Raw genomic sequence first — 26,442 nt, 5'->3', positions numbered from 1 at the left:
ATAAATCGCTCAGAAGAGTGCGACATAACGCACGACAGATATTGCGACAGTATGAGAAAACGGGCGACAATGCGAAAGAAATTTATTGTTGCTATCTCGCCCGTTTTGTCGCACTGTCGCTCTCACTCTCAGTCTGTCATGCGTTTTGTCGCACTATATATCGTGCATTTTGTCGCCGGTTTTGTCGTTATCTCGCCCATGAAAGTGCGCCAAAACCGGCGAGATAGCGACAGTGACACTCTCGCCTGTTTTGTCGTACTGTCTGACGTGCGTAGGCCTATAATGTCGCACTGTGACGTGTCGCTCTGTCGTGCGTTTGTTTTAGCAATGTCTTGGACGAGATAGCGACCGTTCAAACTGTCCGATATCAGCCATGCAACATATCAAATAAACAAACAATTCTGCCATATACCTCACAACGGCATTTTCCGTCCAGAATGCCCCGATAAAAATAATTGCAGCTAATTATTGTTCGTTGTCCGCAAGTTACAGCTGTGTGGGGCACGTTCGGCCTTGTATGGGGCAAGTTCGGCCCAGGCCGAACGTGCCCCTACTCTCAGGGCCGGACATGCCCCCAGCAGTTTTTCCAAACACTTCGCTTTGCACCTTATTTAATGGTACATGGGATGAAGTAAACATAGTGTAATAGCAAAGCCTAGTATCTTACCTTCATATTTCATATTTAAGTTCGTCCGAATTTCTTACGGTTCTCGGTGAAAATAAAAACTGAAAAGAATGTTGAAAATTTACTCACCAGGCTTAAAAATAAACATTCGCCACCAAAACGCCCAAAAACTTCACACTGCGGCCATCGTTGTACTGACGTAAACAGCGTCGTCATAAGTGACGTCATAGTATAAATGCCCCGAGGCCGGACTAGCCCCGGTCTCCCCTACCCGGAGAAAAAACCACCGGCCTACGGTCACAAGCTAGTGGCCAGGAGGTTGATTGAGCTTGTTTGAGTGATTCTCTACCCCGTCCGGCGCAAGTTTACTTCGACCAATCAATTTCGACTAGCTGATGCCACATTGCCCTGCTTTTTTCACTTTTCGTTTACGATTCTGGAGTTGGTGTTCATTGTCGCTATTGAACCAGTTGTCATCTGCGTAAGCATAGGCCTCGATGTTTTCCTCCTTTTCTGGTCTGAATTTGTTTAGAAATCTTGCATAGCAATGGATCAATTGATATATTGTACAAAAAGCCTTGCATTACTCCCCTTGTCATGGATATCCCGCCAGTTTCTCCATCCCCTATATATCCTCATAGAGGTTGGACACAACTCTGATGAAATGACTATCAACCTGAACTGCCTTACATGTAGGGCGTAAGAATTGTACGTGCTGCATCCATGGCATGATCGTAGGAGGCGACTTAATTTTGGATCTTATCTTTTCTTTCTTACTAACTTTATTAATTCTAATGTCTCCCTTGACAATTCCTCACTTTTTGGCCTTTAGTTGAGCGTTCGCCGCTGTGAGGAAGGCTTTGGTTTGTGTCCCCTGGCCGAGACATACCAGTGAAAAATGGTAGTTGCTACTCCTGCTTAGCGCTCAGCATATTTGGAGTGAGACGACTGGTTCGCCCGTTGTCATTATAATGTGACCGGGTGGGGTGTCCTGCTTGGTGTCTTCGGCAGTATGCTTCAGTGAGGTAGCACTATAAATCGGCAAAAATTCCGGTCTGTCACAAAGAGACATAACACAAACATACCGAAGCCTCCCAAAACACACATACTCATTCACCACACGCATGCATAATGCAAGCACGGTAGGCAGTCCTTAAATGACCTTAGCTGTTGATAGGACGTTAAACAAATAAAACCAAACCAACCATCGTCGTTTAGACCATTGCCAACAAGTGCAAAACGTCCGAGTGGAATCTGGCTAAGACCTAAAAATCTAAATGTTCATACTAAGACACTAAAACCAGACCTGGTTCTGGTTAAGGGCGACTGCGCTGTTGTTCTTGACCCGACTATAGTTTACGAGCAAAACAACTCGTTAGGCAAAGTTATAAAGTGGCGAAATATGCTCCTGCTAGAGATTGGTGAAGGAACAATATGCCGTGTCAAAGGTTATTGTTAAAGGTTTCTCCATTGGGGCTAAAGGTTGGCGGACTCAGACGAATTCCGAGACACTAGGGATCCAAGATAATAGATTCGAGACAAATCTCTGCCGTCTTGCCCTGAAAGACTTATGTGCATTTAACATGGGCTTTAATACAAAAAGAAATCCTTATTTGGATAACTAGCAGGAGTAGCGGCTTCCATTTTTAGAGACTCTGGTATGTCTCGGCCAGGGGACAACCTAACGCCTTCCTCACAGGAACGCTCAACTGAGGGCCAAAAGGGAGACATAAGGAAGAAGAAAGTTGTTTAGAAAGAAGAGAAAAGATAATATCCCAACTTAAGTCGCCTCTTACGATCATACGCAACGGGGACAATAACCAACAAGGACTGGGTTTTAGGCCTGTAGCATGCTGGGGTGTAGGGCTACCAGGTTTGTTCAAATGAATGACATTGACTATCATCCAGGGTCACATAGGGCTCAAACAGGCTAAAATCTTCAAACGACATCTTCTCAACAAGAGGTCCTGTATCGCTCATCTGGTTGTATTTGATATACATTTTTTTCCAAATATAAGTTATAATCTTTACCACAATAAGTCAGTTTTACTTTTGAATGTCTGTCGTAAATATTATTTTAATATTGAAACTCAGTGTTTGATACATATGTTAACAGTATTTTAAGTTATGGTTAAGAAATATGGGGTTTTCATAAAGCGCCCGACGTTGAAAAATTACATACTACATTCTGTAAACAATTACTCGGTGTACAGAAAAATACTTGTAAGGATTATTAAGAGCTAGGTAGATATCAGTTTACATTGTTAAGGACATTAAGAATTTTTAGATATTTGATAAAGATAGTAAACACTGATAATTGTATTTTAAAGGTGCTACACCTTCGACAGATAGTATTTCTTATCAATTAAAAACACGAATAGATTCGTATGTATTTTTCTTCAGGAATAAAAGTTACAAACTTGACATTATTACCACCCTCGGAAAGTTTAATCTTATTTACATTTTGTATCTATAAAATTAAAAAAAATAATAATGACTTATTCTGGTAGATACTTCTTGTTTTCCCCAAGTATTTCCACCATACATGTTGTAGATGATTCATCCTTATTGACAAACCCCATTGGTATCTATTACGTATTAGAAACCTTATCATTATTAAAACAAGAGATCCAAGAGGGATCTTGGCGCCCACCATTGAATGATCTTTATAGGTTGTTTAACGTCCTATTAACAGCTAAGGTCATTTAAGGACGGCCTCCCGTGCGTGCGACATGTATGCGTGTGGTGGGTGCGTATGTGTGTTTTGGGAGGCTGCGGTATATTTGTTTGAAGTCTCCTTGTGGTAGGCCTGGACTTTTACCGATTTATAGTGCTCCCTCACTGGAGCATACTGCCGAAGACACCCAGCAGCACTTCCCACCCGGTCACATTATACTGACAACAGGTGAACTAGTCGTCCCACTCACATACGCAATCACCACACGCACTCACCACACGCATGCATGTCGCACGCACTGGAGGCCGTCCTTAAATGACCTTAGCTGTTAATAGGACGTTAAACAAAATAAACCAAACCAAACCAAACACTCCTAATATGCTGAGCGCTAAGCAGGAGTAGCAGCTACCATTTTTAAAGACTCTGGTATGTCTCGGCTAGGGGACAGAACCCAAAGCCTTCCTCACAGGGGCGAACGCTCAACTAAAGGCCAAACGTGAGGCATTGTCAAGGGAGACATTAGGAAGAAGAAAGTTTGTAAGAAAGAAGAGAAAAGATAAGATCCCAAATTCAGTCGCCTCTTACGATCATGCAATGGGGCAGCAGGTAAAATTCTTACCCCCTACCTGCAGGGCAGGCAATAGGAGGGACCAAGGGGAACCTACATATGAAATTTGAGAAAGATCCCTTCAGTACCTTATGTAAAATAGCGATAGCAAACATCAATTGTTAAAATCCAAGATGGCTGTTTGTCGGCCATATTGTTTTTTAACTGCTCCGAAAATGTAATATGGATGATTAGGGACCACGGGGAAGCGACACATGAAATTTCAGAAAGATCCCTTCAGTACCTTATGTAAAATAGCGATAACAATCTTCAATTGTCAAAATCCAAGATGGGTGCCTGTCGGCCATGTTGTTTTCCGACTGGTCCAAAAATGCAATATGCATAATTAGGGACCAAGGGAAACCTACATATGAAATTTCAGAAAGATCCCTTCAGTACTTTCTGAGAAATAGCGATAACAAGTATTGTTTACGGACGGACGGACGCAGGGCTAAAAAGTTTACATTTCATCTAATCATAATCTATAAAATAGTCTCATCGTAAACGTTAATTATCTTGCTATCTGATTTTCATGCAGATATGCACTGCTTTTTGGAGTTTTAGTTTGAATCACTTTCTGTGTTTTGCTGTTCCTTCTATGCTGTGTAGTAGAATGTAATTTTGTTGTTAAATAATATCCGGGATATCTTATCTTTCTGAATTTCTGTTAAACGTTAACGTCCAGTGAATAGATAGTCCGACTGTGGGAACTACATATAAATGCAGCCGTCGCTGGTGTTATGGTAACTTTGTAGTAAGTGTTTCAGAAGCACGTGAGCCTCCTTTGAATTGAGTGCTTGAGCCTCCTTTGAATTGAGTGCTTTTGTCTATCATTTTATACCAGCATTATTTCGTTTCGAAACATCCGCTGCAGCAGGCACTATACATCCAATGATCTTTTGATGACAGTACCTGTTTAATCACGTGGCGGCAAGACCCGTGACACAAAGAAGTCCATGAGATTGGAGGTCATTTTTATATTAAGAGAAAATGACGGCGACGAGGTGGACATTTACAAACATGGATGGTATCGGTTAGAGAAAGTCTTTATTTATCGAAATATTTCAGTTAACTGTCACATGGATATATGTTTGTCAGCACCCTGAACGAAAAGTTCACTCGGCTCGACACCAGGCGGTGTAGAATTCCAAGTTTTCATACATTAATGCGCTCTAGCCCTACACCGGACATGCTGTCAGGGCCAAAGGAAACTCGGACAATCACAAGGAGATAAAACACGAACATACAACAGCCTCCTAAACACACATTCACCACACATATGCATTTCGCACTCAAGGGGGTGGGGAACGTCTTTTTCTGTCCTGCAGGTAGGGCGTAAGAATTGTACCTGCTGCCCCCATTGCATGATATCGTAAGAGGCGACTAAATTTGGGATCTTATCTTTTCTCTTCTTTCTGAACAGCTTTCTTCCTAATGTCTCCTTTGACAATGCCTCACTTTTGGCCTTATGTTGAGCGTTCGTCGTTGTGAGGAAGACTTTGGGTTCTGTCCCCTAGCCGAGACATACCGGAGTCTTTAAAAATGGTAGTTGCTTCTCCTGCTTAGCGCTCAGCATATTTGGAGTGGGACAACTGGTTCGCCCGTTGTCAGTATAATGTGACCGGGTGGGGTGTGCTGCTGGGTGTCTTCGGTAGTATGCTTCAGTGAGGTAGCACTATAAATAGGCAAAAGTTCCGGCCTATCACAAGGAGACTTAACACGAACATACTGCAGCCTCCCAGAACACACATACGCACTCACCACACGCATGCATATCGCACTCATGGGATGCCGTCCTTAAATGGCCTTTGCTGTTAATAGGACGTTAAACAAAATAAACCAAACCAAAGGAACGTCTTTAAATTACATTGGCTGTTGATTGGACATTAAACAATGCTAAACCAAACCAAACCGACCATCGTCGAATTCCTATCACGAGGATGTATAATGAAAAATGCGGTAGGACCTTAAACAAAACAGAACCAAGTTCACGTGTTGTATCATCTCGCCTTCATTAGATAAAAGAGCAAACACTTTTATATAAACGGCGTTAATGTATGTATTGATACATCTTGTTGCATTTGAGAAACGGATAAATTATTGTAAACCTCAAAACAACGAATCAAAAGGGAAGAGATATCTTAACTGTAATAGTTACGAGGTAAATACTACTCCCAAGAGCTTAAGGGGTTGATGATTGAAGATAATCTTTGCAACATTCCATTGCCTTATCATTACGTAAAACGTTTCTTTTGGTGAATCATATTGTCTGAAGTACCTACTTTCTCGAATTCATACTTATCAATCTGTTCCAGATGACCTCTATGGGATTACACACTTTTGTTCCCTTTGACGACTTCGATAGCCTACGGAAGTGAATCCGACTTCCGGCTTTTCATCTCCGTTACTTTACGTTTTATGTAGCAGCTTTGTGGTTACGTCAGTAGTACACTTTGTGTCTTAATTGAATAAGCAGGTTTGTTGTGTCTGGAACAATCACCCGGTAGAAAATGTGTGTGTGGAAATTTCGTTAAAGATAATTTCGCACAAAGTTGTGGCATGTGTACATGTATGTCTGGAGGTTTACGTTGGAAATAATATCGCACGAAGTTGTGCGAGCTGTACGTTTGGAAATTTATATGAGAAAATATTGTAAAAAATTGTCGGATATGTACGTGTAAAGATAAGTTGGAAAATATTGTACAACTCTTCAAATGTCGTTAACTGAAGGATATATATATATGAAAAAAAATATTCCAACAAATTTTGACCAGCGTAAAGCGAGTGTCTGTGGTAGGATCGAATTTAATATATTGTTAATTGTATTGTCTCCGTAATTGTTAAGGTTCATGACCTGACTTCCAGTAAATATTATTTGCTATTGAAATAGTTTGTATAAACACCAGGGTGTTTGCGAGATTACATTTACAAAGGTACTCCTATGCTTGAATTCTAAAAATACATTTTAGATTTTAACTTTCAGTGTGGCAAACTCACCTACCCTATGTAACAACAGACCACTTCAGAGGGGGTTGGTACATGTGTCCATGATTTTTTGGTATCTATAATCAATATTGATAGCAGTACCTTTCAGATGAATGGATAAACAACTTGTTTTATTTTTATAATGATGCTAGTTCCAGAAATGGCTCTGGATTTTTTTGAAAGGAAATAATTTTTGCCATAGGATTTGCTAATATTGGGCAATGTTTAGGTGAAATAGACAGATGGTATGTCCTTGAATTGTAAAAGTGCAAGGTAACCTGGGGGTCCACTGCGGGTACAGTATATATTTTCGATGGAAATCTTACATAACAACGTGTTTCAGTTTCGTTAAATACCCAATGCAGTACCTCACCAGCAAAACCTGTTTGGAAGCCAGTAAGGTGTCTGCGGTCAAGCATGACGATGTTACAATAGGATTCAATGAGAGTGTTGTCTCAATAGCCCTGGGCATATACGGCCAGGTGTGATTACCGTAGTCGCTTCGTAAAAACCTGAAGGGAGATTTTATGTCAGAAGTGTGGACATCTACCTTAAGTCGTGTCGTGATTAGTTCCCGTTTATTTTAGTTATTGAGGCATATGTTGTGTCATATGGTCATTGGTCAGTTTAGTCTTATGTCTTATTTCATTGGTTATTCAACAAACCGTTCGTGGTGTTGGTGCAAGCTTAAGTGAAATCAAGAATATTGACGTCAAGTAATTGTAAGTTTAGTTTTAACTATCCTCCACATCCCCACTGATTACATTTATTAATTATTATCGGTATCAAAAGTAAGATTTATATTGCTTTGATGTGAAATAGTTTCATACATTATATTCATGCAAAACTGTATGAATAGCCGGTAATGATTTCAAGTAGTTCTTTTTGAATTTGCTTAAATCCATTTTCTCGATAAATGTAAATTATAATATTACATAATGGTATCGTTAATTTATTACTAGTCCAAATATCTAGTGTCTTGATTTGTTACTTCACAGACTTGCCCGTCCGCCACAATGAAACCAGACAAGTACCTTCTAAAGGACACAGATTCGAATCTATATCTATGTCGACGACTTGAGAAATCGACTGAAGCGAGCCTACGAAATATCGTCTGCTAACGTCTCCAAGACCCAGTCTCGACAGAAAGGACAATATGATCAGAAGGTTCGTGGAGCTAGTTAACATCGGTGATCGTGTATTGGTAAAGATAGTAGCATTCGACGGCCGACACAAGATCTCCCAACAATGGGAAGCCTAACCATGCAAGGTCATTGATCAACCTGACATTAACATCCCGGTATTTGTCGTCAGAAAGGAAAATGGAGAAGGAAAGGACATAACCCTTTATCGGAATCTCCTTCTTCCGATCAATTACGCCAGCGGGATACATGAGAAACACATGCCAGTACTGCGCCAAAGGAAAACGCGCGCTCGAGGAAAGAACAGGAGCCGCGTGAATCGAGTTCTTCCTCTAGCGAGGATGAGGACGGCGTTTTTGTTAGTAACGGTGTCATCAAAGACACTACAGCCGGCATCATCAATACGACACTGGACCACGACACAGGCGTATCTGTTTCTGTCGACGATGTCAACGAAGCGGAATCAAGACAGTAGAGTTGAGGAGGATGACAGAGAAGCTGATGACAACGCCGATTCGGACCGGAATGGAGACGTCCATAGTGCCAGTATTGATTCTGGTGACTTCGTCTTTTCACAGCAGCCAACTGCGCAAGACTGGTTTGGTTTGGTGTATTTTGTTTAACGTCCTATTAACATCTAAGGTAATTTAAGGACGGCCTCCCGTGCGTGCGACATGCATGCGTGTGGCGAGTGCGTATGTGTGTTTTGGGAGGCCGCGGTATGTTCGTGTTGAGTCTTCTTGCGATAGGCCGGAACTTTTGCCGATTTATAGTGCTACCTCACTGAAGCATACTGCCGAAGACATCCCAACAGCACACTCCACCCGGTCACATTATACTGACAACGGGCCAACCAGTCGCCCCACTCCTGGACGGCGCACGATGACGAAGCCGGATAGAAAAAGGTCATTGAGCTTCGCTCAGGTGACCTAGAAATGTTCTTATGTAAAATAGGTATATTTCTTAAAGGACTCGAACTTCACTATTTGTCTTAAAAACATCCTTCTTATTATGATCAGGTATCTTTTTTTAGGTCACCTGAGACAAAGTCTCAAGTGACCTATTCTAATCGCCTTTTGTCCGTCTTCGTCCGTCTGTAAACAATTTACATTTCCAACTTCTTCTCAAAAACCTGCTGAACCAAATTGAATGAAATTGGGCAGGAAGCTTCCATGGCCAAAGGTCAACCAAAATTGTGAATTATATGGTCCCCACCTCCCAAGGGCCTGAAAGGCGGGGCCAATAAGGGTCAAATTGACTAAATTTTCAAAAATCTTCTCAACTTCAGGATATGGTAGAATCAATTACTCTTCACAGATAGAAAGGTATTATGGTGCTTTACCAAAATTGTGAATTTCATGACCCTGGGGTCTCATGTTTGCCCCTGGGGAGGGGGAAACTTTACTATAGTTTAAATAGGAAAATCACATTTTTGGCTATCATTTGTTTCATTTCTATTTGAGTTCATTCTAACTTGGTTAACATTATCAGCATGGGATGGTGACAGTTTGTTAGTATGCACATGTTGCCCTGACTGACCCCCGGGGGGCTGATGGGCGGGCCAAAAAGGGTCAAATTCGCTGAAAATTCAGAAATCTTTTTCTCAATACCCAAATAAGATAGAATCAAATACTTTTCATAGATCGAAGGGTCTTAAGGTGCTTCACCAAAATTGTGAATTTCATGACCCTGGGTCTCATGTTTGCCCCTTTGGAGGAGGTACACTTTACTGTTGTTTATATAAGGAAATCACATTTTTGACTATCATTTGTGTCATTTCTATTGGAATTAGCAGTTTTGGAAGACAGTTTGCTGGTATGCAGTTATTGGCCCCAGGGGCTTGTGGGCAGGGTCAAAAAGGGTCAAATTACAGAAATATATCAAAGCTCAGGTGACCATTAAGGCCCATGGGCCTATTATTTCGATAGGGAATGGGACCCCCCCCCCTCCTTACGCTATACTTCTGCAGTAGTATCCAAATCTGCTATTTGTATTTCAAGGTCAAGACAAAATAAGTGTTTATACGTACTTAAATTAAATCCGATCAAACAAATGCTCATAATCTGTGCTATAGATATTTGTGATCATAACAGCATAGTTATTTTTGTGTTTGATAGTCATTGAGTTATTTAATATTCCCTGTTACATCTTACTATAAAGTTACTTCACAGAACTGAAAGAAATTACAACAAATATCTGATTGTTTTGAAATCCATACAAATTTACATATTTTTGGGGGATGAGGTTTGGATAACGGAACATATAATTATGTCTAGACCCAACTCGTTGACCAAGTTATGTAATGTACATATATACGCGACTATCTCTACAAATATGCATTTTAACGTACCCATTGTCTACACATACATCCGTGTACCTGTATAATATAACTCAGGTAATGTTCACATATAGGGGTCCGTAATGCTCGTGTAAATATACTGGATGAGTGAAAGTTACTGTTCTATGATGAGTGAATTGGTCGTCAAGATCGTTTGAAATCAAGGGTCTTGGCACTTGAGGAGATAAACCACATCACAGACACTTAAAGGGGGAGAAGAGCCATCGTAGTGAGGGAAGTACAATATTGCTGCACGCTCTCGTCGCTGCAGGAGTCCTTCCAACGCCTGGTGCGGTGTATCTACCTATGTTAGACCTATACCGACCCACAGACTCCGCGAGTGTCATTTTGGTGATTACTACAGGAAATTCAGACATAGTACACATACTTGGACATTACGTCTTATCATGAGTGACCCCAAATATTTTCCCCGTTACAATGTGATGGGTGGTTTGGGTACGGTCCGGTGACGGAAGCCGGAAAACTCTGTAGATAATTACTCCGGGCAGATCATGCTTGTTGGGCTGCCAACAAAAATCATGCGCTACTTCATTTTCTCTCAAAACCATTTAACTCAGTTTACTGTTGAATCTCTATAACAATGGAGCTACGTAGGAATTGTTCGTGGGATATTTTTGTTTTGACAATCATCGTCTCTTTTAATTACTTAACATCAAAGAGTTTGACTGAAGTGGATGTACCGAGTGTTGACGACAAATGGCTGTCTGACCAATCTGTAAGTGACATTTGTGTTTGTTTTTTTAATCATTGTTACTTGTTCTTGAAATATGTTAGCTTTATGCAAGAGAATTTGTTCAGATGGTAGGAATTATTTTAGTGGTTCAATACATTACTTCGAGTTTCTATGCCATTAAGATTGACCGATTATTTAACACTGAAAAAGAAATTGAATTTATACCTAGGAAAAACTATTCATATAAATATCGAATTTTTAACATACTGTGCTTATTTTCGCAGAAAATGAAGTCTTTAAAGAATCAAAATAAATGCGTAATATTAAATTTTATTTAAGCATTAAGATCATATCTATTCCAAAGTCGGATTACTAGTGTAAATGTAAAGATGTAAAGCTTCATTTGTGTTACATCTGAAACCTGTTGTAGCACACTATCGTTATTATCACAATTCCAATGGGTATAATTTGTATTAATGTGTAACGTTCGTATCGCACCACGTCTTAAAATTGAAATAAAACATTCTATTCATTTTTATTATTGCTGGAGATTATGCCGATAACTGAATATCATAATGTAATAAATACGCGGTAAGTCGAGCTCATAATTAATCATCTGCATGCAAGTCTATAAATACTGTTGACTGGGAAATCTGTACGGAGTTTCCACATAAAGGGAAAGTGGTCTGCCCACAGTACGGATAACATTCTTTGGTCGTCATGATGAGTGGCCATTATCGTCCCATTAGCGTGCCTTACCTCACTCTGAGTGCATTAGGAATGGGAGAGGGACATAAGACCTTAGTCTGTTACCCAGTAACGCCTCTGTTAGCCCAACTATTCAACAGAAAAAACCTTTAATTTCAGGTAGCAAAGTTGAGGTACAGGTCAATTTATTCAGCAAGTTACATATATCCTAGTGTAAATTTGTAAAACGGTGACAGGTCTTATTGAAGGCTGACACTTATGTCACGTGATTCATGTTGCGTGTTAATTCTATCTCGAATTATTTCAATACTAACATGTCATTTTGACAGACATACCAGTTCGGATGATTTTCTGTAAATCGGTAAAATCTATAACCAAGGTGTAGTTTTGAACGGCGTTTGAGACAATAAGCATGTCCCATTTTATCGTAACTACATCTGCACATATTTGTGTGACTTTTATTGATACTGATTGTCGTACTCAATCAAGCGTCACTGTTCATATGCGACATAAAACAAGGCAACAGTGTTATTGCTATCTTCAAAACCATGTGTTAGTTTGTAATGTAACGTTATTAATTTTGTAATTTAATGTAATTTAAGGATGGTATCCACTAATGATCAAAAGCATTTTAATGTCATCCCGCTGAAATGAGTTCATGATACTCCAAACCGTTACATTGTACTGACTAGCTAACCATCAGAGAGCAACACGTTAGTTCGTCTTGATCGGGGACAGAATCCACAACCAAAACAATTATTATGCCCAACCATCAGGGTATAAACAAGAAGATATTACGGAAACACCAAAAACAAAAGAAAGATAACAGGGACCGAGGCAACACAAAAACTAAGGACTTCTTATTTATCTTTTATTTATTACAGTATACGTTAATCAAGTTCGTACTAGAGTTACGAAAACACGAAAAAAAAAATATTCTGAAACTCAACATAAAATGAAATGTACTTATTTACTTAGATGTTTCGTATTTAAAATGCGTTTAACACTGAACACTCGTATCTTCTTGGCTATTGCACATATAATTTTTGGTGCTCAGATGCATCACAGGCAGTAACGAGAAACTACCAGCATTGCAATGAATCATTTAAATACACGAGAACAAGTCGAACCTGGTTTTCTCGCAGTCAACGGTGCCATGACTTCGTGGTAACCGAGATATTCTACATATAGTTTTTACCTTCGAGTTCTGTACAGTTATACATTTTCAGGACTAAGAGATATCAATGATTTGGTTTGGTTTGGTTTATTTTGTTTAACGTCATATTAACAGCTAAGGTCATAACTAAGAGATATGAATAAACTTAAATACCCAATATATCCAAACAAAACTGTGAACGAGAACAATGGTTAAATTGGATTCTTATTCAATTAGAGAAAAAATCCGAGAGAACACCAGTTATGTTTCTTAACCTTGAATTCAGTTTGGTATAACCTATATGTATTGCTCAGTGTATACATCAACCTATCTATAAGTAGTTTCTACTCTGTTCCTAAATTCTATTTTTGTGTATCATTTTAAAGATGTTAATAATTTGGTTTTGCACTTTGATATACTATTTGAAAGATACTTTACAAATCGTGTATTACGGTGTATTAAGGTACCGGTCAGTCAGAGAGGGATTCTAAATTCCGACTCCAATACGTTAAATACAAACTCGAACCAAATCCGACTCCTGTTTTCTAATAGGCTATCGACGTTTGAAACAACCCTTGTTGTTTTCGGTGTCTCCTAGGTTCTCCAATGACTATAGACGTTGAATGGACGTCAAGCAATACAAAACAAATCTTTGCCGTGATGTTATTTGGACATATGATGTAATATTGGTTATTTTTGGTTTTCGGTGTGTTCTGCCCTGCAGGTAGGGCGTAAGAATTGTACCTGCTGCCCCCATTGCATGATCGTAAGAGGCGACTAAATTTGGGATCTTATCTTTTCTTTTCTTTCTGAACAGCTTTCTTCTTCACAATACCTCACTTTTGGCCTTTAGTTGAGCGTTCGCCCCTGTGAGGGAGGCTTTGGGTTCTGTCCCCTGGCCGAGACATACCAGAGTTTTTAAAAATGGTAGTTGCTGCTCCTGCTTAGCGCTCAGCATATTAGGAATGGGACGACTGGTTCGCCCGTTGTCAGTATAATGTGACCGGGTGGGGTGTGCTGCTGGGTGTCTTCGGCAGTATGCTTCAGTGAGGGAGCACTATAAATCGGCAAAAGTTCCGGCCTATCACAAGGAGACTTAACACGAACATACCGCAGCCTCCCAAAACACACATACGCACTCGCCACACGCATGCATGTCGCACGCACGGGAGGCCGTCCTTAAATGACCTTAGCTGTTCATAGGACGTTAAACAAAATAAACCAAACCAAATCTCCTTGGTTGATGTTGAAAGGGCGTTTAAGAATACAAAAACGTTTAATTTTGATGTGAAATGTGCTCCTCTGTACTTGGTCTAGCTAGTCTTTTCTTTATTGATAAAACAGGTTTTGGCGTAAAAATTGTACAAGAGGGGAGACTTTAACAGTATTGAGGTAAACAATTATTTTAAGCTTCACATGTTTAAAATATGATTCCGCTAGAAGAGTTCTCCATACCTCTTGGCAATATATCTTGAATTGTTGACGTATGACAACGGCAATGTTCACTAAAATTCTCCCATCTTCGCATTATCTGCACGTGTCTTGTGTGTAATCTCAAAATTCTGTCAAAATCTCGAAGATCGTCAAAATCTCGTTCTAACTTACTTCTGAAATAAAATATATCCGTATCTGACACTGTAAAATTTGATTTGACATGTGGTCATAACTCACCGGATTATGCCTTCCTTTTCGACAATTGAGGTATCAGTGCGCACAGCAGGATGACATGATGGATTATAAAAGTACCTTCCATAGTCAGGGTTTCCAAAACATACCTTCACAAAAGGCCGTGGATATTCCCATATGATAACAGCGTATCTTTCCCATGATAAATGTTTTAGATACACGTATTATACAATGACATAGTAACACAGAGACGGTCACCCACAGCAGGAGGTCTGTAACCTTGAACTGGCACATTGGTCTAAATCTACTTCTCTGTAAATCTCAACTGTATCTTGACAATCACCGTATTGCATTACGGTAGAGTTGATCTATATAGACAGAAGTCCGGGAATGAGGCAGTATTTTGTATATCTGTAAAGGGGATTCGATGTACCATCATTGTTTATATATATCCTAAAAGTTATTTTTATGGTAATTAAATGAATTTCTCAAAGCATTGCAAGATCAACAATTATAAATCAAATCAATGCAATTAAATTAGAATATCATAACTTAACAATATTATTAATTTAAGTATAAATGACTATATTGAATTCGCTTCATTGCAAAGAATACATTTTCTCTTCAACATTAGCATCGTCCTATAATTGTCAATGGTGTGAAATACACAGGATGTCACTCTATATGGACGTGTCTTTTTTATGTTGACCGTGTGTAGCTTCTACCTCATTATAAACAATAGTTAATTGGTGTGATTTTTGTCTGAATGGCCAGGTCGTTAAAAATATTTTGCCATGGTAGTGAATGTGTCTGCTGTCATCCCTGGTGACAAAGACTTCCCTAGAGTCCTAGATGCTATATTTGAAATGTAAGTCATCTAGGAATTATATTTTACCTGTAATATAGTAATATATTCATAATTTGTTTTTGTAATTTCATAAGAGACAAAAGTCAAAATGTAAGGTTATAATGGATTTTTTTGTTTTGGAAAAATGTCACACATGACAATTAGTAACCATTAAATTCGAATTATTGTATTCATGTTACAACTAATTTTGTGTCCTACAGGTGTAAAAGAATAAAAATAATCATTTCTATTTGATACTGCATTGTTGTTCATTTTTGTGTACAGGGACTTTTGCTACGTTGGAGTGAGTACCGCAACTTTATCTAAAATAAAATGAAACTTGATCGAAGTAATGATACCTGTCTCATTAAATTATAGTGGTAAGATCCAGAAGGGTTCCGAACGCTTCATTACAGTAATTTATCAAGTTTCGGACTGTTTCCTCTGGCAGTTTGAATAATTTTAATGTGATTTAATTCGGACCTAAACCGTTATCGCTTTATTATTAAACTCTTAACAACAGTGTACATAGTGAGATATACTGCAAAAAACTCGAGGATATTTTACATGCCAAACGTGTCTTATATCGCTTTATGTTGGCATACCTACAATACCTTGTCAGTGGTATCTAACGTATTGTTAGCATGAAGGAGGTGATGTATTCTCCACTTTTATTTCGTAGAACAGCGAGTAAAATGAAGGTAATAGTTCGATACAGATATAAACTGTACATATCGACCGCCAGTAGTGAAGTAGCTATGATTATCGAACGGACTGACGAACCACTGTTACCCGAACTCTGTAAGCTGTTAATGCGGACGAGGTCATATACTAGAACACCTGGTTAATTTCCGAGTCTGAGCTATTTATGTCCATTCCATATGTCTGTGCTAGAATATACATTCAATTATAAGAGGTGTTAAGTCGACCTGTCAGATTCGATAACGTACACAGCGGGGAAAATGCGATCCCCTCGGACCTTTCTGATAGCAGAATGAAGCTTCATGTGTCTATTGGTAGCCGAACGAGATATTTGCTTAAAACTTATCCCGCTAATACACGTATCTATAGTCAATGACAATATCCCCCTATATAAATTAACCTGCAGTGTATTAAGGATATCTGACGTTAACAATTCGATATTATTTCAAATAAAATGTCTCCATGCTCGTAAGCACAGCGTCATGCAACTGTCGTAAGGATTTAAGTTAACGTTAGGCCTAATATGTGAAAATATATATATGCGTAGCAGGCATCGAGTAAATAGGCAACTCAAACGTATCTAAAGTCTTACGATATTGACGTGGCTCTGTGATCAAATTATGTCATGGAAGGAATGACTGTCTTCCCGCGTAGTCGAAACTCGCGTTCCCGTGTAATGTTATGAACGACGGTTTCGGGACCGTCGGAAAGGTATTACCGCATCCCGACATTAAAATCCTCAATAGAATATGAGGCTCAAACCACTCTATCAGACATAACTATGTCTCAAGAACAGATAGACAAAATCTACCACAAACAACTCGCATTTGGTTTGGTTTGAATAACTTTGATGTGATTAAGCTCAAAGCTCAGTGTCGTTAGTGTATAGCAACATTACGCAAACGACTCTTATATGGCTATATGATGGAATCTTTCTTATTGTAAGTATGAAGGTGTTTTATTCTCCATTTTTATTTCGTAGAACCGCGATTAAATGAAGAAAATAATCCCACATATCGATCTCAAGTGGTGTTCAAGTTTTTTTTTGTTTTTTTTTACAAGGATGAAAAGATGCGATTCAATGTAAAATGCATGCATATATCGGTTGGTTTAATGAGAATGGATGATGTTGTTTAAGTACATAACTTGATTCTTTAATAACAATTTTTAGTTATTAATTTCCATGTACTTCAGTACTAATGTATTTTTGTAGTTTCATACACGTCCATGTAAAATCACTACTTGTATATATGTGTGTACCAATATTTCAGATATAAACTAAAGTACTGTTATTTCCATCGTTGCCCATTGTCTTTCAAACAAAACAGTCCTTAATTATATAAAGTATTTGCGATTGAAACAAAAACATCACCCGTCACCACATGCATGCATGTCGCATGCACGGGAGGCCGTCCTTAAATGACCTTAGCTGTTAATAGGACGTGAAACTAAATAAACCAAACCAAAATTACCCGTCAACGTTATTGAACATATTCACTTATTTATTGATTATTGGTAGTAGTATTGAAACGAGTAATCATTGTTATTTCTACACTGCTCTTTTAAAGGCCCATCAACCAAGAACAATGGCTTTAGGACCAATAACTGGTGGTTAAAATAGGAAGCAGTAAATAAAATGTCGACTCGTGAAACTGGCAAAGATTCGGGTCATGAAACTGACATATACAAAGACTCACTAAACAGACATAATGTAAACGTTCTTATTTGACGTACTAATATTTGAGCGCAAAACCAAATTAAAACAGATTAGCGGAATGATGAATTGGTGCACTAACGATGATTAACATAGAAATCGATGAAGATAAAACTAGAATTAGCGAAATCATAATTTTGCGGGATGCGCGAAAAATGCAGTAATAAGATGACCGCTAAAATATGCAAGTTTACAGTATACAGAAACAGTACTCATGTAACTATTTTTGTTTGTACATATTACTGCGAAACTAAAATGCACAAAGACATGACTAAACTACGGCATATACAAATCAATCACTTCAACAATATTAATTTTATTTGACTTCGTCACTTATATTTTATTTTGATAATGTGTTTTGCAACTAGTTCGTATTATATCAGTGATTTGTAGTTTTTAGATTTGATTTTAAGTTGAACATGATTTTGTGAACGTCCTTCTCATCTGGTGCAATGTAATACAATGATTAAATAATATCTTTGTATTTCTAACATAATGTCTATTTCAAATTTTATGTGTATGTATTTTCCAGAATTATTACTTTGACTACATGGGCGATGCTCCGGACAGTGTAATCAATAACGATAACGATTTGTGTCCGCCGGTACCGGAAGTTATACCGACTCATGCCTGTAAAGTGAAATCAAAATGTGAAACAGATTTAGACTGCAGGAAAAAGAATGGGCGATGTTGTTTCAATGGATGCGTGCGCACATGTAGGAGGCAGCAGGACCCCCCAGCTGGTGAATATAAACTACGGGATTACGATAAAAATCAGTGCAATTTACATTACATTGATATCTAAAATCTTTCTCGTTAAACATTTATCAACACCTATCACTAAGCTTTTCACTACCTTACCAGTCGGTACAAAAGTCAAATTAACTACGTCAAAGTGTTCGTATACTAGTGTGAGGATATTGGACCTAAACCATGTCTGAAACCTGGAGATATAACGGGGAACTACCTTGTATTGTCTTAATTTCTTATTGCTTCTGCTATGATTCAGTAAACGATTCCACTTGAACGCTTATACTATACAAGTATATGTCGATGTAATTACTTCCCGGACAACAAATATGCTTTGCTCACGTTGCATGTTTGGTGTATATGTCGGTTGCACTACATGACATCTCTTAAATATTTTGTATTCTATACACACTCTTCTGCGTCTTAAGTACCTTGTTAACCCGATATTAGACCCTTTTGAGAGACTCACGCTTAAAGGTCCACACCGGATTAGATTTTAGAGGCCATCGAACAAGGTTAAATGTCATGTCACACTTACAACCTGTACAAGATATATCGTCGATCCTTGGACAAAATCAGTTCATATTCACACAATAGCATTATACCTTCCAGTAACAAACATCATTATATCAAAAAGCTGAAAGATTTGATATATCATGAACACATGGAGTAATCTAACTTAGCAGTCATCAAATATCAAATAGATTAGTCCAAGTTAGCCTAAAACGTATAGCTAAAGCCACGTTTCTGTGTAATTCAGTTCCTTTCGACTTGTATGTAAGCATGCATTTATTTCATTCTAACAAATAATAATCTTCGCTTATTTTTACAGTAATTGATTGGATTAAAGAACCTAGACGCAGACTTAGCTCAGGTAAGATACCTTTGGTGTGCACATCGGCAGCAATGGTGGGATCACACAGATACTAAATTAATGATAAACTAAACGTTTTTGATTTAAATAGGTTACTTATTTTTCTGAGAGTAGAAACGGATAACATTTTACGGGGGAATTTGTTTGAAGTTAACACAAACTAATAGCTTTCATACAACACTGAAGATGAATTTGGCCGTAAAGTGCTATTCAGTACAACCCTATAATAAACCTTCGTAATAATTTCATCTTTCTATTATTTGTAGTTTTCTTAAGAATGTTCATTGCAATTGGAAAATTTATCACAGCATCAACTCAACGTATTAATGTATAACAAACCATCTTGGTTCCCAAACAACCATTAACAAGTTTTACGCCACCATTTATTTGCCCTTATGACCTGTGTTGAAGGGGTATTTATAATAGAAAAAGATCAGCTCAAACGGCTGATGCAGTATGGTTTTTTCTATTAAAATCCCCTCAAATATCGCATGTAAATAGTCTTTGATTAATATTAATAAGCATATAACATTGCGATATATACCAGTTTTATGTATTAAAATTGTCTATTATCACATACTATTATTGCCCCGAGGCGAATCGAAAAAAAAACCCTATGGAAATCTAATCAAAAAGTAGCATTCAGTCATGCGATGAATTAGCTTCAAAATTGTTTGTGTGCATCACCTGTTCGCTGCAATACTACTTTCAGTGTCTGGTCAAGTAATTAGGTTTGCGATTTGAGAGCCATATTACGTAACAACAACCAGCTTCAGACCGACAAACCGTCTCAGGTTCTTGATTTTAAATAACTCATAAGAACGAGAGGAATGTTTTGTAAATACCGTATTTAACCTACATGTACATATAACAATACATATAATGTCAAACAATAAAAAGCATACAGTTGAAGCATTCAGTTGATTAAATACGGGTTGGGAAATATTTTCACGCCCTCAATCTTAAAATACAGAGACCGATACCGACCGGTCACTTTTAAATATAAGTGTATAAAGTATTCATATATATTTACATTTGTTTGTTTTGTGTTGTTTCGTTAGTTTGTTGTTGTTGTTTTTTGCCCGATTTTGGTCATCTCTTTTGCCCTAATGGCCTTAACTTTATTGACGGCGTTTATGTCCTAAAGATATAGTCTAGTCTAGTGATGTTTGGTCCTAAAACAACACTATACGACTGAAAATACTACTGAATTTCTGAATTAGTAATTTTACGTTGACGCTGTAATATGTTTGCAAATTATTGGCTTTTTCATGCATCATTGACACAGTAAAATAACTCTAAATTGTTATTGATAAATATGAACACATTGTAGAAACTAAGACTAATGTTAACAACATTTAATTTGTATTTTTTTTATCAGGAATTTCGTGGCTGTTGAGTGGTCCAGATTTAGCGCAAGAATGTACGTATGATTTACAAAACTAATTATTTTAAAAATTTATTTGGTTTGTCTTGTTTAAAGTCCTATCAACAGCTGTGGTTATTAAAAGACAGACCCAACTAAGCAAGCTGCAATCATGGTCTACTCTACTTAACATTAACATTTAAGTTGCGAGACGTCTATTTCGCCCGCTGTCAGTATAATAGGGTGACTGCTCTGACGGAAATTATATACAGGACTACCAAGTTATACAATATTATTGTACGATTGTATGCTTTATATTTTGGTTTCAACATCGGAAATAATTATTATAGTTTTATAGTTGTCAGTATTACTCGCCGAGTGAGTTGGAATTCAGATTTTTTATATATTTTTTTTAGAATTCGGTCAGGGTCATCAGGTCTGCAAATGTAGTACCAATAGAAAGGTTTTAGGACACGGAATATACGTGTCAAATATGAAAGCCAAGTCGGTAAATATACTGTGGTCAAGGATAAAGATGTTTTTTCTAGGTAAGTCAAAGGTCATGGTTAAGGTCCGTAGGTCCTTGAATGTAGCACCAATGGAAAGGTCCTTTAACCTAGCTGTTCGAGGACGACGCCGCCGTCGTGGGGTTGTCACGGCGAGCTAAGATATTAACATTCTGTTGCATGCTTTTCAGTGGAACCATGCAGTACGACGCCATACAGTGAAGAGGAGGATCCGCTACTCTGTCCCCATGGTTATGTATGTCACGTGGAGGATCCTGGGGACCCAGAGATAGACCTTCCCAATAGGGGTCACTGTATCCCAGAATCTGATGATAAGTGTATGCTTCAATTTTGTACTTTCCAAAACCAATAAAATATGTTTATTTTCTGACACAGGAAACATTGTCGAACCTTATTCTACATTGATAAAAAATAATTTTGCGGTTTATCTCTTTGGTTTATATCATCAAAACAACTGTAAATGAATGTCCTCTTATTAAATAGACAGTCGCAAGGTTATCCATGCTCGTCCTTGGTTGGGTCACGCATATATAACTACTGAAGCGTGATGACCAGCCTCAGTGAATCGCATGAAATGAATCGTTTAATGGCTTTTGTTGATCGACAACCTATCGGATATACTTCCTCATTAGCAAACATTGTATTACACTACTATTCGAACTGTTGACATATACATAAAGTGCCTGGAAGATGTAGGTCTGTGCCGCAAGCTCTGACTAATAGTCATATGTACAATTTAAACTATATGAGTAAGAGCAACACAACATTTTATTGCAATCAACTTCTGGCTGTCGCCTGTCGTGCGTCCTTAAGCAATTAAAAAAATTCAATGAAACCCTTGAACAAACTCAAATAAAATTTAGCAGAAACTTCCCATGGCCACAGGCAAACAAAGATTGTAAATTATATATTTCCATCCCAAATTGGCAATAGCGATTAGACTAACTGTGTTAAATTGACAGAAATTAAAAACAAAACAAAAACCGGTCAAATCTTTATATATGGAATAGTACTTTCCCAAAACTTAATTTCATAAAACTAGAGTCTCACAATTCCCTCTGGGGAGTGGGTTAACTTAACGTTTTATAGAAATGCCGTTGAAAATTATTTATTAGAACCATCGGTACTGTTAGCAATATGCAGGTTTGCACATATTGGTCCTCACTTACCACCAAGGGCTGATTAACAGGACCGAAATTTGAGAAATATACCAGAGTCGTCAATGTATGTTGTTACGTTTGTTAAATGTTTTCTTCAGTACCATTTTTGCTCACCACTGATGTTTACTAGTATTACTATTGGCAGTCGCAAGACTCGGCGTGGGCTACGTTTCCAGGCGTATGAAGGATAACTCGTGTTGGATGGATAAGTATGTTCTATTGGATGGGGCCAGTATGGTGTTTAAAGGAAAGACATGGTATGTATTTAATCTATTTGATGAATATCAACACATATCATTATCAGTTCTGCGCTGTGGGAGGCAACACCAAAATATCGCAGTCACTCGATCACCACACAAATGAATCTCGCAAACGTTAAACAATACAAAACCAAAATTAAACCATGTGTCAAACATGTACCTGTTGTCAGCGTTCTGGTTGACCAATTTCGCATTTCAACGCAATAAGTTTAATTTCAATTCAAAGTTGTTTCATTCCGTTTCTGGGCGCCTTATATAGTTCCGGTCCGTTTCAATTCCCGTTTTTAGCTCACCGGTTACGAGTTAATGCTGTACCTCCGGTGTCCCAAACCACTTTAAAGTTTTTGGAATAATTGTAAGACCAAAAGTATACACCTCACACCCTTCTAATTTGGGTTATACATTCATTAGAGGTCCTGCAGTGATGTTTTGGCAAATTTCAGAAAAAAAATTGATTTTTTTCGCATTGTACCATTTTGTGGACTTAATTTTTTTGAACCAAAAATCCGATTGAAAGGTTTTAGGGTAAGTGTTTGGAAAGCTTGTAAGTCCACACCCTTCTAATTTGGTTTAAACATCCATTAGAGTTCTAGGAGCGATATTAATAGCAATTTCAAAATGACATGCTTATACATAAATGGGAGAATAAGTAGTGTGATTACCGCCGCCAGTGACCTTTGCAACCATTGATTGTACTTGTATTTTTGCGGGGCCTAATAATATTCCGTTTAGATCTTTTTACTTAAAGATTTAACTTAGCTCCAGCTAATGTATATATATATTAAGCTACTTCCCCAAGAAATTGCTTTGACGTCAACCGATAATCTTGTTAACAAGAACACTTACATCCTGAACCTGAGATATGCATCCACAAAAGGCATGAACATTTCTCGGTTCGGAATGAACATGTTTTCAGGAGGCCCGTAGACTATTGGCTATATTCATAGAGTTGGACCTTATGTGAAAGATCCTGATATGGTCCTGACCAAGTGTTGTTATTTTCTGGGTTAGTCCAAACTCCAAGAGGGCCGCCATGGCCGCCATCTTGAAAAACACAGTTTAAACTTCTCCAATTCCACTGGTGCCATTGCACTGGAAATTGGTGAGGATGTTAAGGAAGGGGAGCCAACAAAGCGTTGTTATTTGTCAGCCTCGTCAAAAAACTTTGACTTGGCAGCTACGGCGGCCTTTTTTAAACATGATTACGTAATCATGGTTTTCCTGAACAACACCTATTTCAAACTTCTTCTCAAGTTCCACCAGTGGGATACAGCACTAACTTACTTGAAATGATCCTGAGATGGTCCTGAACATTTGTGTATTGTTTGGTTTGTTTGTTTGGAGAACGATATAATTTCTTACAAAAAATGGAAGATGCAATTAATTATTATTCACACTAATCTTAAAAGATCACCAGAACAAGAAGAATAACACATAAGTATATTTGTCTCACGTATCCCAGTTTTTCAAAGTCCAAGTGACAGTACATTGTAGGGTTAAATTAGTATCTAAAAATTACGAGTATGCCTTGGAACGACCAAGCATAGATTTAGGTATATATAGTTCATAAAAACATATGTAATTAGATATAATTAAGCCAAACCCAGGACTGAACATTAAACTTTACAACTGGTTGCATAGTATTGTTTTACGGCTTATCGACAATTAGTCATGTAGGGCCAAACAACCCCCACTGAAAGAAAACACATGCAACAAACTTAAATGTTACAACGTAACAAGAGGTCAATGGGCCTTAACGGCCATCTGAGTTTTGTTATATTTTAGCACATTTGGCCCGAATACCGCAGCCTCACAAAACATACATACGCACTCAACACACGCATGCATGTCGCACGCACGGGAGGATGTCCTTAAATGACCTTAGCTGTTAATAGGACGTTAAACAAAATAAACCAAACCAAACCCCTGCGACCTTGAATGAAAGTCAATGTCATCCATTTGAACAAACCTGGACGCCCAACATCCGAGACCTAATATTTGGTTTCTGGGCCTTTTGGTTATCAAGAAGAAGCCGTTCAAAGATTTTAGTACATTTGACCCATAAGACCTTAAATGAAAGTGAAGGTCATCCATTTGAACAAACTTGGTAGCCCTTCATCCCAGCACGACGCCGCACAAAAGGCGATCGCAAAAATATAACCATCGTTGATATAACTTTATTGCAAAACACGTTATACTTTATTGTATTGTTAAAATGGTCAAGGGATGGTTAACTAGTTTTTATTTACCGTTACAGCATATGCAAACGAGGATTTCTAACATGTTTCCAAAAAAATGGAGGTAAGTCGCAGCTTATAGTTGTTCTATTTAATATAATATCATTTCGTCATTAACACTTGTCCAATGCTAGCAACACATAGGTCCGTGCTACTAAATTATCATATGCATACATAAATGACCTTAGCTGTTAATAGGACGTTAAACAAAATAAACCAAACCAAACCAAACATTTACTGTTATATAACAGTGTTTAGTAGTAGAATATTACTTTCTGAACCTGAAATAGTCAAAATCGAGGTCTCCATCAATGCAATATGGAAAACTATTGGCTATAACGAATTAGGTCAAGGCAAGTAGAAAAAAGGTATCGCTGAACCCTGGGTTAACGTCAAACCTGTAGTCCTGTATATTTTAGCTGTACCGTTGTTTTCACTATGTTATGATTGCGCCAATATAATTATATTCAACTGTTTTGGAATGCCCCATACCTCGTTGACAACTATTGTTTCTTTGGTCAATTGATACAATGTATTTTAATTTGTTATTTTAATAAGTTTATCAACAAATGTTTGTTTGATGTTGTCTCGTTTAACATCCGTTTTGTACTACTACATATACTTTTACTATTTTAAAATAAGTGTACATGCAAATGTTACATATTTAACACATTTGGTTTGTTTGTTGTTTTTATCACCATTCACTGACCCTTGTAACCTTGTGTGTTGACCGGTCGCTCAGACTGTAATTATAAGTGGTTTTTTTATTTTATTTATTCCAGGATCTTCATCTTCCTGAGCTGAACCTTAATCTACGATTTTCTGTGCTGAATTTTAACATTTGTATTACGTTGATGATAATCGGTATGGTTCTTTTTATAAATATGTCGTATGTATTTTATGAAATAAACATGGAATATTAAAACTTGTTCTTGTGCTATTTACGAACATTTCAATAGAGTCATTGATCACCGTTTCCCAAAAAACAACTGTTATGACTGAATAGGGATGTTCAGATATGGATATTTTTTGGGTTTTTTTTTAAAATGTTAAATTGTAATACAATTGTATCTTAATTATCTCTATCCCCTGTCGGCCATAATTCCGAATAATCATTCTCTGTTACAAAAATATACGTCATGACCTACACAATCCTATCAACAAGGCCAACAGATTGGTGTATTTTTTCAAGCGGCAACATTTGTGTTGATCAATAACCACAGGTGAGATTAAAGCAAATAGCACTTTTAAGTTCGCCTGTACTTCATGGTCAAATGTAATTTGTAAAGTATCACAAGGATTTTTATTTAACTTCATGTATTTAATGGCATGTCCTGTCCTATTCATGGCCATCCACATTTCGGTTTTTCTCGGTCTACATTTCCAACCCTCTACGATGCCATCAATATCTAAAGTATGAACATCACAAGGACAGTTGTGGACGAAA

The 26,442-nt window shown here is 37.8% G+C and overlaps 1 protein-coding gene across 1 annotated transcript; it reads left to right on the top strand.

Annotated features, from left to right (window-relative positions):
• The first annotated feature begins 10,581 nt into the window (after nucleotides 1-10,581).
• On the top strand, nucleotides 10,582-25,920 carry LOC117345383. The gene is made up of 8 exons (XM_033908458.1): nucleotides 10,582-11,110; nucleotides 18,354-18,564; nucleotides 19,404-19,445; nucleotides 20,827-20,868; nucleotides 21,509-21,655; nucleotides 22,644-22,755; nucleotides 25,016-25,059; nucleotides 25,778-25,920. Exons 1-8 carry the CDS (start codon nucleotides 10,976-10,978, stop codon nucleotides 25,792-25,794), a joined length of 750 nt encoding a protein of 249 aa, XP_033764349.1. The 5' UTR covers nucleotides 10,582-10,975; the 3' UTR covers nucleotides 25,795-25,920.
• Nucleotides 25,921-26,442: the final 522 nt, after the last annotated feature.

The sequence above is a fragment of the Pecten maximus genome, chromosome 16, assembly GCF_902652985.1.
Source record: "Pecten maximus chromosome 16, xPecMax1.1, whole genome shotgun sequence".
NCBI classification, from domain to species: Eukaryota; Metazoa; Mollusca; class Bivalvia; order Pectinida; family Pectinidae; genus Pecten; species Pecten maximus.
Note: the sequence above shows the minus strand (reverse complement) of the source record. Positions and strands in the feature narration are given on the sequence as shown.

Coding starts and splice junctions, on each gene's coding strand:
- LOC117345383 (XM_033908458.1), top strand. CDS start 10,976: ATGGAGCTACGTAGGAATTGTTCGTGGGATATTTTTGTTTTGACAATC. Junction 18,565..19,403: donor GCAGCAGGACCCCCCAGCTG/GTGAATATAAAC, acceptor TTATTTTTACAG/TAATTGATTGGATTAAAGAA. Junction 20,869..21,508: donor TCCAGATTTAGCGCAAGAAT/GTACGTATGATT, acceptor CATGCTTTTCAG/TGGAACCATGCAGTACGACG.